At 56.6% G+C, this 13746-nt stretch overlaps 5 protein-coding genes across 5 annotated transcripts; 1 reads left to right on the forward strand and 4 right to left on the reverse strand.

Moving 5' to 3' along the window:
* Positions 1–659: 659 nt before the first annotated feature.
* On the reverse strand, positions 660–1970 carry yrbE-0 (putative oxidoreductase YrbE; the record flags this gene model as incomplete). Its single annotated transcript, XM_032027493.1, has 5 exons — positions 660–1193; positions 1248–1309; positions 1360–1461; positions 1514–1625; positions 1686–1970. The coding sequence occupies 5 exons, from the start codon at positions 1968–1970 to the stop codon at positions 660–662; spliced, it is 1095 nt and encodes a 364-aa protein (XP_031876125.1).
* A 589-nt stretch (positions 1971–2559) lies between these two features.
* On the forward strand, positions 2560–3787 carry gar1-1 (D-galacturonate reductase; the record flags this gene model as incomplete). Its single annotated transcript, XM_032027494.1, has 6 exons — positions 2560–2617; positions 2683–2767; positions 2829–2994; positions 3052–3081; positions 3140–3437; positions 3498–3787. 6 exons carry the CDS (start codon positions 2560–2562, stop codon positions 3785–3787), a joined length of 927 nt encoding a protein of 308 aa, XP_031876149.1.
* A 350-nt stretch (positions 3788–4137) lies between these two features.
* On the reverse strand, positions 4138–6118 carry YUC4 (putative indole-3-pyruvate monooxygenase YUCCA4; the record flags this gene model as incomplete). Its single annotated transcript, XM_032027495.1, has 2 exons — positions 4138–5771; positions 5827–6118. 2 exons carry the CDS (start codon positions 6116–6118, stop codon positions 4138–4140), a joined length of 1926 nt encoding a protein of 641 aa, XP_031876127.1.
* A 642-nt stretch (positions 6119–6760) lies between these two features.
* On the reverse strand, positions 6761–8397 carry CGGC5_v002426 (uncharacterized protein; the record flags this gene model as incomplete). Its single annotated transcript, XM_032027496.1, has 2 exons — positions 6761–7530; positions 7578–8397. The coding sequence occupies 2 exons, from the start codon at positions 8395–8397 to the stop codon at positions 6761–6763; spliced, it is 1590 nt and encodes a 529-aa protein (XP_031876128.1).
* A 3079-nt stretch (positions 8398–11476) lies between these two features.
* Positions 11477–13228, reverse strand: CGGC5_v002427 (Glutathione hydrolase proenzyme; the record flags this gene model as incomplete). The annotated part of the gene is made up of 2 exons (XM_032027498.1): positions 11477–12797; positions 12852–13228. 2 exons carry the CDS (start codon positions 13226–13228, stop codon positions 11477–11479), a joined length of 1698 nt encoding a protein of 565 aa, XP_031876148.1.
* Between the last annotated feature and the right edge of the window lie 518 nt (positions 13229–13746).

The raw sequence follows: 13746 nt of genomic DNA on the forward strand, positions 1-13746 counted from the left end.
TCGGGTTTGTGGCGGGCCCTATGAGGGTCGAGTTATGAGGCAGAACCTCGGTAAACGACAATCGGACTTCATTTCATCCAATAGGGAAATAGTATTATTACTTGTTACTATACTAAACCAGCTTTTGCTAACTGACATTTCATGACAAAAGACTGTATGTTGTATGATGAAGACCCCACAAATTTCAACGGCAGGCGCAAACTCTCTTACAGCTACAGTCACGAGTACTATCGGATACATAACCTGCCATTCGAAAGTGTGATAACCGTCAGAAGAAGAGAGAACCAAGCAAAGCTATTTGACTGAAAGTAACGTAGGAAGTCAGTTTTCATCGCGGTGAAGGGAGGTGATGAAGTAAGAGGCTTGGAGATGGGAGGGTCTCGCTATCTTCTAGTGTCTCCCTTATGTTTTCAGGGTACTTGCCGGTCAGCCATATTGGCCTAAATTTCACGGCAGAAGGGTTGTTGTATTGGGATTTCAAGTCGTCATTTTGTCATCCAATATCTTAACAAAGATAATCAAGACGCAAGGGTTTCGTCGACGGCCTCAGTGGGACAACTGTGGGAAGAAGATAGGCCTACAAACCTCCTATCACAGCGTACATCTTGATCCAAATACTGAAACAAATATATCTATTGTAACTTTTTATCCATGCCAATCTATTTTGACGGGAGAGGCTTCAAGATCGGCTCTCCCGCCTCATCAAAGTACACCGGCTCTCCAAGACGGAACGAATGTTGCAGCGCACACGCAATCTTGCCCGCCTCAAGCGCATCGTCGGGCGAGCACGACAGCGGGCGGTCCTCCAGCACCGCAGTAGCAAACTCTGCAATGTCGTTGATGAAGGTCTTGTCGTACAGCGCGAAGGCGTCCGGGGTCGAGGCGGTGCGCACGCCGTGCTCGTCGCGGATCTCGACGCGGTTGAGGGTCGAGTTGCCGTTGATGACCGAGTGGCCCTTTGTGCCGCAGACGCGTGTGGCGGCTTCGAAACCGTTGGTGATGGTGCGGCTGAGGCGCGTGTGCAGGATCTTGCCGTTGGCGAACTCGACCAGGCCCCAGGCGTTGTCGGCGTCGCCGAAGCGCGCGAGCTCGCCGTAGACGGACTGCTGGCCGAAGGCGACCACGCGGTTGACTTGCTTGGCGGGGTTGGGGATGTTCTTTTCGACGTCGAGGAAGTAGCGGCCGGCATCGATCTGGGGGAGGTCAGCGTGTGTTTTTCGTTGGGGTTTGGAAAGGAAGAGACGCACCAAGTGAATACCTGCGTCGACGAAAATACCACCCGACTGCTCGGAAAAGGTAACGTAGAAGGCTGCGAAAAGGTCAGACAAAAATCTCTGGGTCAGACTATGGATGGCGTACCGTTCTTATCCTGAGGATCGAGGCAAGAAGCTTCTACGGCATGGATCTCTCCCAATTGCCCGTTATCCGCCATCTGTTTCGTGACGCGATAAGACTCGTCATCTGTCGAATGTTGAGCCCAATTACAGGACTAGACCTGCCGAGGGGAACTTACATCTCCGTGAGAAGGGGAGCAAAAACTTGAGGTGAGGGTTTGCCGCAGACTTCGCAACAACGTCCTTTGTCGTGATGATATCCACAGAGATGGGCTTCTCGCACATTACATGCTACATCGCCATTGTCAGCAGTCTCTCCAATACCACTGCAAGCATATCAGCGGAACATACCAGGCCCATATCGAATGCAAGGCAGATCAGAGGGGCGTGGGTAGCCGTCGCTGTCGAAATCAAGACGGCCTGCGCGCCGCTGCTCTTCATACACTCTTCCGGCGTCGCGAAGAACTTGACCGAGGGCGGAAGGTTGGCGGCGGCCCATTTGTCGGCGCCAGGCTTGGTGTCGCACACGGCCACGAGCTCGATGCGCGGCTGCTCGAAGGCCAGGATCTTGGCGCGCAGCGCACCGAGACGGCCGAGGCCGATGAGGCAGAGCTTGAGGCGGTTTTGGACGGCCATGGTGATGGTGATGGTGATCCAGGAGCACTGGGTGAGGAGCTCGTCAGGGCAAAGAAGGAGTAATTGTCACGATGTAGCTCGAGAATGGCTCTGTGACGTTTTCGCTGCTGGGGGACATTTTGAGCTGGCCGATCCGAGATATGTATCAGTTCCAAGGGTCTAAGATCGTCGTCGGCGTTAGCTCCGACTCCTGTCTAAGTGCGGGCGGAATTCCTCCTTGCGGAGCGAATTCCCTTTTGCGTTGTGTTGACCCACCGCTGGGAGATCGGCAATTCTGCCCGCTCTGACTTCCTGCATCAGATCAGCCGCAAATCTGGTCACGACCTGTCGCTATTCGGCATCTCCAGTTGATTATGACTCCGCAAAGAAATCTTTGCGCAAAGAGGGGAAAGTGAGAGGAGAACGAGGGGAAGAAACCGACAATGCCCCGCGGTCGGAGTATGACGACAGCGGGTCCTCCGTCGCGGCGTTATAGTCTGGTAGTGTCCCCCTGGCCCATCCCTTTACGATCTGACGCGTTTCTCTCTGAACAAAATCATAACTTCTTCCATCAATCTCTTTTGTTTCCTAGGAACAAGCAAAGGCCGCCATGTCGTCAACTTCGTTCAAGCTCAACACCGGCGCCACCATTCCCGCCGTCGGCCTCGGTAAGTCGCCCCTCCAGTCGCCCTTCCAGCAAGTAGGCACCAAGTCCTCATTCCACGACCTACAGGAACATGGAAGTCCGAGCCGGGTGAGGTGCGTAAGGCCGTCGCCTACGCCCTCAAGGACGGCTACCGCCACATCGACGCTGCTCTGTAAGATCCGAGAACTCCAGCTCCAAGCTTCATCCACCCGCTAACAATCTCCCCTCCGCAGCATCTACGGGAATGAGAACGAAGTCGGCCAGGGCATCAAGGATAGCGGCGTGCCGCGCGAGGACATCTTCATCACCAGCAAGCTGTGGAACACCCACCAGACGAACGCGAAGGAGGGCCTGCAGAAGACGCTTGATGCCCTTGGCACCGACTACCTCGACCTCTACGTGAGCTCCAGCATAGATCAGATTCCAATCGACTTACGCTAACATAGAGTCCGATAGTTGATCCACTGGCCCGTCCGTCTCGTCGCCGTACGTAACCCTCCCACCCCGACACACCTCACGATGTTCATCCTCTAACCGACCCCAGAACGAAACAAGCGAACTCCTCCCCGTCAACCCCGACGGCACCCGCTCGGTAGACCGCTCCTGGGACCAGAGCGAGACCTGGCGCCAGATGGAGGATCTCTACGCCTCCGGCAAGGTCAAGGCCATCGGCGTCGCCAACTGGTCCATCCCCTACCTCGAAGACCTGCGCAAGACGTGGAAGATTGTGCCAGCCGTTAATCAGGTCGAGCTGCACCCGTTTCTCCCGCAGCACGAGCTCAGGGCGTACTGCGAGAAACTCGGCATCCTGCTGGAGGCATACTCGCCGCTCGGGTCAACCGGTGCGTTGCGAAATCCATTCAGGGTCTGAAGCCATAATGCTGACGTTACTTCGAACCCAGGCGCCCCCATCATGTCCGACCCCGAAATCCAGCAGATCGCCGCCAAATACAACACCTCGGCCGCCACCGTGCTGATCAGCTACCACGTGAACCAGGGCGTCGTCGCGCTGCCTAAGTCCGTGAGCGAGGCGCGCATCGCGAGCAACAGGCAGGTTCTGGAGCTGTCCAAGGAGGACCTGGAGCTGCTCAACGGGCTGGCGGCGAAGGGCAAGGCGAAGCGCATCAACACGCCTTTGTGGGGCTTCGATCTTGGGTTTGCTGATTGGTATGGTCCCGTAGAGTCTAAGTAGAGATAGAGAAAATGGATGATTGCTAGAAGGCTTTAATTGGGAGTTCTCGTGCTTGTTGTGTTCGAGGCGTGACCTGTGATCACAAGGTGAGTGTCTGTGAAACAGTGGGAAAGGAATAGTGCGCGTCTCTGTCGAGTTTCAGAGCGTGAACCACCGAGTACGCCAAAGCTGTCTTGGTATCATGGATGGTTGTCTTCAACGTGAACCGATTTGTAGTGAACTCGGTGAGGCGCCACTTCTGTAGCTTCGGCGGAAGAGGAATACACTGAGTGGACATGATCAGGACAACATTTTGCAACACAAATTAATCAAATCATAAAATTCATCTCTAAGATCACATCTGTAAACATCTAAGCCTTGTACGGAGGAGGCGAAATACCCTCCGTAAGCGCCTTCAACCTCAACGCCAAAATCCTCGACTGGAACCGCGTCATGGGCAGGAAGCCCACCATGATCCAGAGGTTCTTCACGCCAGTCTCCCGGAAGGCGCCCCGATACTCGCCCTCCTCGTCGACACCCCACACCTGCCCGACCTGGTTCGCGACCTTGGGGCCCAGAGTGTCCCGGATCGAATCATTCAAGTTGGAGAAGCCAGTCGCAAACACCACAAGGTCGAACTCGCGTTCGCGGCCGCCACTGAGAATAACCTTGTCCTCAGTGAACCGCTCAATGTACCCCGGCTCGACCTTGATCTTGCCGTTGATGATGTGCTCGCACGCGCCGGCGTCGAAGTAGAACCCGCCGTTGCGCGTCTGGCCAAGGGTGCCGTTGCCCGTGCCGCGCTGGCCGCGCCAGGTGCGCAGCCCGCGGGCGTTGAGCGCGTCTAGCAGCGGGCGGTCGAGGTCCTCCAGCACCTTGGCGGTGCGGCGGCCGAGCTCCTCGCCGGGGCCGACGGGCGTGGAGAAGAAGAGGCGATCGTGCTCGGCGGGGTCGGCGCGGTTGCCGTCGGCGCCCGGGGCGTAGCCGCCGAGAATGCGCGGGACGGAGTGCGTCAGCGACATGACGTACGTCGGCGAGCGCTGGAGGAGGGTGACGTCAATGCCGCGGCGGGAGCAGTCGAACGCGGTGTCGAAGCCTGAGGAGGAGGTGCCGACGACGCAGACTTTCTTGCCGGCGAAGGCGGCGGAGCTGTCGTGCGCGGAGGAGTGGCGGATCTCGCCGCCCTTGAACGTGTCCATGCCGGGGATGGTGGGGGTGTACGGGACGCCGCAGAGGGAGGTGGCCATGACGACGTGCTTGGGGCGGACGGTGCGGGACTCGGTGCCGTTCTTGTTGATCTTCACCGTCCACTCGCCCTGGTCGTCCTGCTCCGTCTCGATGACGGTAGACTTTGTCCAGATGTTAAGTTCCAGCGCGGACGCGTACCAGCTCATGTAGAAACCCTGCTTCTGCGCCGGGGTGTACGTGGGCCACTGCTTGGGGTAGCGGAAGAAGGGCAGGTCGTCGGCCCAGTGAGGGAAGTGAAGGGAGAGGTACTCGTATCTCTTCTTCCACACGTCACCGACTTCTTCGCTGCGCTCGACGACGAGGCAGTTGAGACCGAGGGCCTTGCACCATGCGGCCAACGCGAGGCCGTTTTGTCCGCCGCCGATGATGAGGATCTCGGGGTCAGCTGCGTCGACTTCTTTTGCGCGCTGCGCCTCCCAGCTGATGGTGCCTGTCATGTGGCCGTCGGCAGGGGCGCGCTCCGGGAACTGCTTGAGCTGTTCGGCGACGGTGTGCATGGTGTAGATCTTCCAACCGTCCTTGGACAGGACGGCCTTGATGACGGCCGAGGCAACGACGAGGTCTGTCTCGAACGATACGACAAATTGCAGCTGAGCAAAGTCGTCGTAGGGGCGGTCGACTACGGGAGCCGGCTCGAGGAAGGCAAAGTTGGAGGCCTTGGTGGTGGGGAGGAGGTCGCGGGCCGCCTTGAGAATGGCCGGGCGGAAGTTGAAGGTCCGTTGGTCCCAGGTGAAGGACAATTTGTCACGCCAGACGCCTGCAGTTGCAGGTTAGATTTGTCCATGTTCAAGAAAAGATTGAGATGAGCGTACCATACTCGAGGAACAGGTCTGCAAACGCCTCTGCGTTTGCAGTGCCCAGAGCATCGGACAGTTGTCTGACGATACCCTGGGCCTCGGCCTGCGCGTCGCAGTCCTGTGGGATCTGGACACCGAGGACGTCGGTAGTGGGCAGGGCGTGGTTGTACTTGAAGTCGTACATGTAGTCGTCGGCTACCGGTGGGCGCTCAGCATTGCCATTCAGCTCTGCCTGCTTGACAGCAGCCCTGGCGGCGATGTCGACGCCGTTGGCCTCAGCATGATCGATGACAGTAGAGGGAGCCATTGTAAAATTGTGATTGAAGGATTTGTGCACTTGTCTCCAGGCTCGAAATGAAGCGCGGCGTCTTCGCCTTTCATATCGTTCTCACGACGCGAGAGCCAACTTTCGTCTCGTCGTCAAATGTCGCCAGTGACATGCTGAAAGACCCCTCCATAGAGGATTTAGACAAAGGGGGGAATTCTCCCCGCTGAGCTTTGGGTTCAGGACCAACAACCGGGATTTACACGGATTTTTAGACGAAGGGGGCCAGCCGGGGAGAAGGTTGGAAAGGTGCGTCTCCCCACCCCAAGTCAAATCCTGATGGGGGAATTCACCCCGTCCGGGAAACGCCAGTGGAGCTAAGATTGTCTCCGCATGTCGAGGATTTGGGGCTGGTGTGTGGGTGGTGTGGAGATGATGCGGGGGACGGGGTATGGGAGGAGTGCGTCGTCCATGGCACATCCCAGGTCGCGATGTCGCTTTTGGTGTCTGGCCTCAACGTCGTGCCGGTGCTTGCTCGGAGCAGCCTCACTTCATCCGAGGCTCATCGTCGCTGGCCACGCTTTCTGTCGTACGATCTCGACGTCTTCTTCTCGGAATATTCTCGGGGTATCGGTAGCTTGCAGAATGCATAAGCCATAAACCATAGAACACACGCACACAGCTTCAGTCGTCCTCGATGTTCTCCCTCCATTGGCGTTGCAGCGATTCGATCAACGCCGAAGTCTTCCATCCGGACCTCCGTCGCCACTTCTCCAAGAACTCGAGCGCTGCGTTCTGGTCGGCGGGGTGGTGCAGGTATGCGCCCCAGACAGCCAGGCAGTGTCGCGCCGTGAACCACGTGTTCTCAGCCCTCTCGTTCGACGTCGCCAGGCCCAGGACCATGAACAAGTGATGCCGAATGCGTCGTTCTCTCGCCTTGCTCTCGGATAGGTACTCGTGCGTGTGGACGACGTTGCGCGACCCGATCGCGTTGAGGACAATTTGGGCGATATGGTAGTACTGCAACCCTACGGCGTGGTGCGGCAGAAGCGTCAGGACCTCCGGAAAGCAACGGCCTTCCTCTCGCGACCGCTCGCGGAAGTAGATGGGTCGGTAGGATGCCGGTTTGGAAGCGTTCCAGTCGGCGATCTCGGTCTCGGAGAGGGCCACGTCGGAGGGATCTCGCGGCTCACAGAAGGCGCGCTTGAGGAGGAAAGCGAGGTTGAGAATGGACTTGCTTGCCCACGAGTAATCGTCATTGCGGCAGATGGAGACCGAGTTGGGGAAGCAGTCGAGTCCCGTCTTGAGCGGTATCTGCGTCGTCAGGGACACGTAGATGTCTTCTCGGAGACACAGCCAGCATGCGGCCTCGGCCACTCCTCCTAGCGTGGAAAACTCTGGAACCATGTTCAGGATGCGAGACGTGCCTTCTAAGTGGAAGCGATAGTCGTCCTCTACTCGTGGTTAGCATCGGGGATAGCTAAAAGGTCATGACGCTTACCGTCCATTTCCTCGTTCTGTCTCAGGAGGGCGACGGCTGTTAGCACGCTCTCGGTGATCTTCTGGCCGCCAGACATAGACGGTATGAGAAGGTTGAGGCATAGATTCTGATAGTGCAAGGCGAGGCCGTCGCCGTCTTCATCCCGGCACCGGTTGAAATGTCGTGCGGAGAAGGCGCATATAGAATATCGAATAATGAGATCCGTAAACGCCATCTGGGACACGACCGTCTCAAAGGTTCGTGAGGGATCCGCAACGTCCGTCCACAGCGCCATATGATCAGTGAAGTTTCGCACGAGGAGCGCCTCCCGCGGACTCAGTGGCGAGATCTCGTCTGTGAAATTCTCCCCCGAAGGCGGCACGTCCTCCATCAAGTAGTCCGTCGAAGGCGAGGTCTCGTTCATTAGGCGTCCCAGTGACGTGGAATCATCCAGGCACGGGTAGGCGTTCTGGCTGCTGGTCACGCTGCCCGCCGGGGCGCTCTCAGCCGACACGTTCGGGCCCAACGAGCCCTCCGCGTCCTCAGATAGGCGCGGGCTCTCCTCCTCGTACAAGGCTCGCAGCTCCGGAGTCTCATCATAGAACACGGCCGGTGCCGTCGGCAGCGGACAAGGGCGCCATAGTCCTGGAGGGGCGTGGGTGAGGGCGTTCTGTTTTGGGTAGAAGCGGAACTTGAGCGTCGGCTGGCGCACGCAGTTGATGCCCGCGTTCCTGCACTGCTGGCAGCCGCTTCTCCCCCAGTCGCACTTGCGGTGGCGATACTTGCAGGCCTGGCAAGCTTCCGTCGGTTTCGGGGCGGCGTCTCTGGCGGTCTCGTTCATGCTCGAGCACCGCGTTTGCGAGGCTCAGGAGGGCGTGCTGCAGCGTGCGAGAACATGCATCAGTCGCAATCGTTCTAGATAATAGAGCCCGCTCTCAAAAAGGCGACACAATCCGGTGTATCTCTGCCGATGGGATGGGTTGATGTTGGTCGTGAGTATGTAAGGTATCGTGGAGCTCGGCGGTCGCAAATGCCCCGGATTTAACTGTGAACCAGCTCGGGAATGGAGTAGCCCGTGGCCGGGAAATTATCGGCTCATTGTCGCTTGGGGAATGCGGGGTATTTGGGGTCACTTTGTTGGTGAAAGATGGGATTTTGACATCGGAGGTGCCCGGATTAAACTTCTCTCAGAATTTCGATTTAATTGTCGAGCCCTGTCCTGCTTATTCCCTTTATGTCTTTCCCGAAGCCATAGCTGGTCACAAAGACTCTTACGTGTCGCTATTAATGCCAATTAGCCCACAGAAGTTGACAACAGCCCGTTGGTTGATGCTTCTTTGTGAATTGACTTTACTACAGTCCAATTGTAGTTAAGGACGAGGTTTTCTCTCCGAAAAGCCTGTTGTCCCTGTGTACGAATCTGTTGGTGTGACAACGACTCCACCTGAATGTCTGCTTCCTCGATGATATCTGAGAATATTCGCAAAATCTGCAGGGCTTTGAAGTAGGTTTTCGTTTTTTTCAGTTGGGGGTCGTACATCAATTCTTCCAACTCGCTGTCGTTCTCGATTGACTTTGGCTATATTTATCAGGTTAATAGTGCTTTAGCAACGCGCTTGGGCTGACTTGCCATAACCGAAACCACGGTACTCAACTCATCTAACGTCTCGGTCCAGTCTTTGTCCCACGACCTGATGAACACAAACACCTGGACCTGAAGCGCTGCAACACCCGTCATCTGACCTGCTGGGTTAATGCCACTTTCTTTCCAATTGAACTCATGGATTGGATAGTAAAAGTCCCAGTCCGAAGATCCCGCCGTATCCATTATGGAGAACAACCGAAAGTTCCCAATAGGATGGCTATGGGGCGTCATTGCCAGCATCGTGGAGTACCTACGCTCAAGTAGCGAAATCCGTCTTCCGGAAGTGCCTGTAATACTCAGAGCCTCCCGCTCAAACTGAAGACCGTTTGTGAGAGATTCCGAGCCAGAAGATGTGCCGGCCATATTGTTTTCTTGGCTCGTGGCGTCACCGACCTCACCCGTGACGGTTAACGTGAATGACTTCATAAAGTAGACAAAACGTTCTAAAGAGAGCCATACTTCTTCTACCCCCAAAACTTGATTCTCAAGTGGTTGATAGAGTTCGGACGAATAAAGATCAGAGAGAGGCTTCCACGGCCCGGAATGGTGTCTAAGAAACGACATGTCACTGAATGCGAAGTTATTTTCAGATGATATAAGAAACATTCCTGCAAGATCTTCAAAACTAAGAAGCTTTTGGGAAAGTCGTATTCCAAGAGAGCTGTTCGTCTTTTAGTTGGAAATTTCAAAGAAAATATTGCCTGGATTGCTTACCAGATGATGCCATGTATGGGAGGGTGGCGAGCCGATGCGTTCTCGCCTGTAAAGCCCTGAACACAAGTAACCAAAACGTAAGCTTGAGGTTTCTGCTTAAGCTTGCATGGAGAAACGAGTTTGAAGACGCACCCCAGTACCAGGAGAGTCATTTATGTCATTTCCATGCTGCAAGATTTCTTGCATGTCAAATCCGGCTTTCGTCTCGTTATTTTCGGGCGGAACCACAGCAAAGAAAGCCCAAGCGTATTGACTTTCGCTCCGTCTATTTAATAGAAAGTCACCGTTTCTCGGCCATGTACACTCAGATGCGTACTTGATTGGTTTCCCGTTGGCGAAAATGACGGGCCTCCAAGACGGCTCATTCCAAAAGAATCTCCGGGAAGGCCACCGATCAACAAACTCATCAACCCAGAGGAGCAACACCTCAGTGACATTTGGGAGTCTTGTTTGGAACACGCTTTTTTGGTAAGCGATCAGTTCAACAGAGCCTTGCTCCAAAGAACTTATTCCTGTGGTGGGAACGATTCCCATGGAATGTGTTCCACATGATAACATCTGAAGTAGGAAGCCTTCGGCAGAGCCTCCGTCTAACCTACGATGTGAGCCCCGGCATTCCCAGGCGTCCCGTACGGCTTTCATCAGTATCGATGCATCCTCCGAGATGTCAACTGGGGTGTTGAACCTGTTCTGAAGTAGGCTGATGATCAGGGAGTGCTTTTGGTTCAATGCTTTCAATTCTGCGAGCTGTCGGGAGACATCCTCGTCAACTCGAGGAGATTGGTCCGAAAGCCCGGGTGAATTGCCCGTCGCTGAATGTGCATCATTCGATGGGTTGTCCGAGGTGTTGAGTGCTTCCTCCGTCGTGTTTGACATCAGAGGCGAGTCTCCGTTAAATCCGGACATTTGAACGATGTGCTGGGAATTAAACCAATGACTTCGTTTGTCGAAAGAAACACGACTGAAATTTGCGGTAATTTCTAGCCGGAGGCTTACAATAACAACTTTGAATTTTATGGCAGGGTAAAGGCGAGGGAAAAAGGACTGCACGGATTACATACGAAAGAGAATTCGAACAGCTGAGCCAATATGCGTTACGGCCCAAATGCGCCAGGTACTCGTGCATTTGTACTGCATGCCGCTGTGTAACGGCTGCTGTATTGAGGTTATTGATCAGGGCTGACCGAACTCTCAATTTGGGGAGTTTCCCCGAGACAAAGTATGCAAAGAACCGATTTTGGGAGTCGATTCGAACTGAGATTGGTTCGATTTAGTCACAAACATTATTTCAAATGAGTGATGTTGCTCAATGCCAAGAGTGCATGCCAGTTCACCATACATCACCTACGTATGCGGTCACCGTTGTTGCTAATGAGATTCATGCGACCTTCCGCTGTCGGGATCACAGCACAATTGTGCGATATTATAATATATTTATCTTACTACTGATGTAGCCTTTAGGCGCTACTTCTGCGCATTTTGGTGTGCAGGGTATACGTAGACGTCTTTCTACGCCTCGCCCACAACTTTACTTTTCTCACAACACCACACCCAATTACATCTACACAGCATAACCGCCAGAGTTCTTCTGTCTCGGCTCGCCCGCGGCCTCAAACGTGCCGTTCTCCAACAACCTCACACCCTGCGCAGATGAGCTGCCCGGCGCAACCCACGTGACGTTGTGGCCCAGCGACTGCAGGTAGCTAATCGTACTATTATCATACGAGTACTCGACATTGATAATATTCGGGCTAAGCTGGTCGTGCAGACGGGGCTCCGCCAGCGCCTGGGGCGCCGTCAAGTTCCTGTCCAACACGTTGTGCAGGTTCTGGATGGTGGCGGTAATAATACGACTGCCGCCCGCCGCGCCGATCACAAAGTACAGCTTGCCGTCGGGCTTCTCGACGATGACGGGGGAAATAGAAGACAAGGGCCGCTTGCCGGGGCGGATGTAGTTGGCCGGGCTGGGGACGTAGCCGAAGGCGTTGCTGGAGCCGGGGATGCTGAAGTCGTTCATCTCGTTGTTCATGATGACGCCCGTCTCGGGGACCATGAGCTGCGAGCCGAAGAGGAGGTTGACGGTCGTCGTGAGCGAGATGGCGAGGCCGCTGGCGTCGGCGGTGGCCACGTGGGACGTCCCGGGGGTCTCGAGGGACTCGAAGCCCTCGGGGTTGTACGCGGACACGTTTTGCGTGCGGAAATCCGAAATCTTGGAGCGCACCTCGGCGCCGGTCTCGGGGGAGATCATGGCGGCCGTGTAGTCGGACATGCCGTCGACGAAGAGCGGGTCGCCGAGCTTGGAGCGCTGGCCGTAGGCGAAGCGGATGGCCTCGTCGAGGCGGTGGACGGAGAGGTTGCGGCTGGCGGGGGCGCCGAAGTCCTCGTAGCCGGAGACGGTGTTGAGCGCGCTGAGGGCGACGATGCCGCCGGAGGGGGCGTTGCAGGCGGTGAGCTTGTGGCCGCGGTAGGTGATGTGCGCGGGCTCGCGGATGGCGACGGTGTAGTTTGCGAGGTCGGCGAGGGTCATGGTGCCGTTGGCGGCGCGGAGGGCGGCGATGGTGGCGTTGGCGATGGCGCCGGTGTAGAATGCGTCGGCGCCGCCGGTGGCGATGGCCTCGAGGGTGTCGGCGTAGCGCTTGCGGGTCATGGTCTCGTTGAGGCGGACGCGGTAGCCGTGGGGGGCGAAGTCCATGGCCCAGGAGGGGTCGTCGGTGAGGAAGTTGCCGTTGGGCGTGACGGCGTTCATGTACTTGACGAGGTCCTCGTTGACGCGGAAGCCGAAGCGGGCGATCTTGACGGAGGGCGCGACCAGGTCGGCCCAGGGGAGGCGGCCGTACTTGTTGTGGAGATACTCCAAGCCGCGAAGCTCACCCGGGACACCACTGTGCGTCGTTAGCATTGGCGCATTTTCTGTGAATGATCTTGTTGAGACTCACCTTGCCAGGCCGCCGTACATGCTGGCCGCCGTGTTGTTGGCGTACATGTCCTCGTAGGCCGCGGCGGGGGCCGTCTCGCGGAAGTCGATGAACTCGTAGGTCCCGTTGGGGGACCTCACGAGCATGAAGCCGCCGCCCGCAATGCCGCTGTGGTACATGCCGACAGTGCCGATGCAGAAGACGGTGCCGACGAGGGCGTCAGCCGCGTTGCCGCCCTTCTTCAGCAGGTTGGTGCCGATCTCGCTGCAGATGTCCGTCTCGGAGGCGACGGCGCCCAGCTTCGGGGGCCCGGCATACGTGCTCGGGGCCGCGAGGGCGGGCTGCAGGACGCCGAGGAGCAGCTGCGCGACGGCGGCGGTGGTCGCGAACGACTTCATGGCGATGGGGCTCTCGAGAGACTGGCTGGCTTGGACCGCGGTGTGAGCTTGTCGGCGGGGAGAGGTGCGCCTGCGTCAGAGACCGAGGACGAGGAGGAAGGGCTGGGCTGGGAAGCTGGAGTGGGAGGCAGGAGTCGCGGCAGCAACAGCAGCAGGCGCGGCCAAGCTTTATCAGGGAAGCTACCTAGTGATCGACTGTCAGTCACCGTGGTTGACCCATGGCCGTTATCGTTCGTGTGATTGGCATGGGTGTCAATTGCGCCCACAACGTGATAGGGAAACAGTCGTCTTGGTATCCATAGATTGGCTAGTGAGTGAGCAGGGTGGTAGGGAAGGATCCAGCAGGCTGGTCGGTCCGCTGCAGGTTCCCGTGCGACATTTTGGCAGAGCTTGTGTTGGAGAGAGTTCGTCTGATTCAATCGAGAATTGACAAACGTAACAAACAAGACGATAACTGGGGAACTGGTCCGGGCCAATCGACGTGATGCCCGGGGGGTGGTGATGTGATTGTCCGCTTC

This window comes from Colletotrichum fructicola (genome assembly GCF_000319635.2).
Source record: "Colletotrichum fructicola Nara gc5 chromosome Unknown KSG_Nara_v1_contig01, whole genome shotgun sequence".
Taxonomy (NCBI): Eukaryota; Fungi; Ascomycota; class Sordariomycetes; order Glomerellales; family Glomerellaceae; genus Colletotrichum; species Colletotrichum fructicola.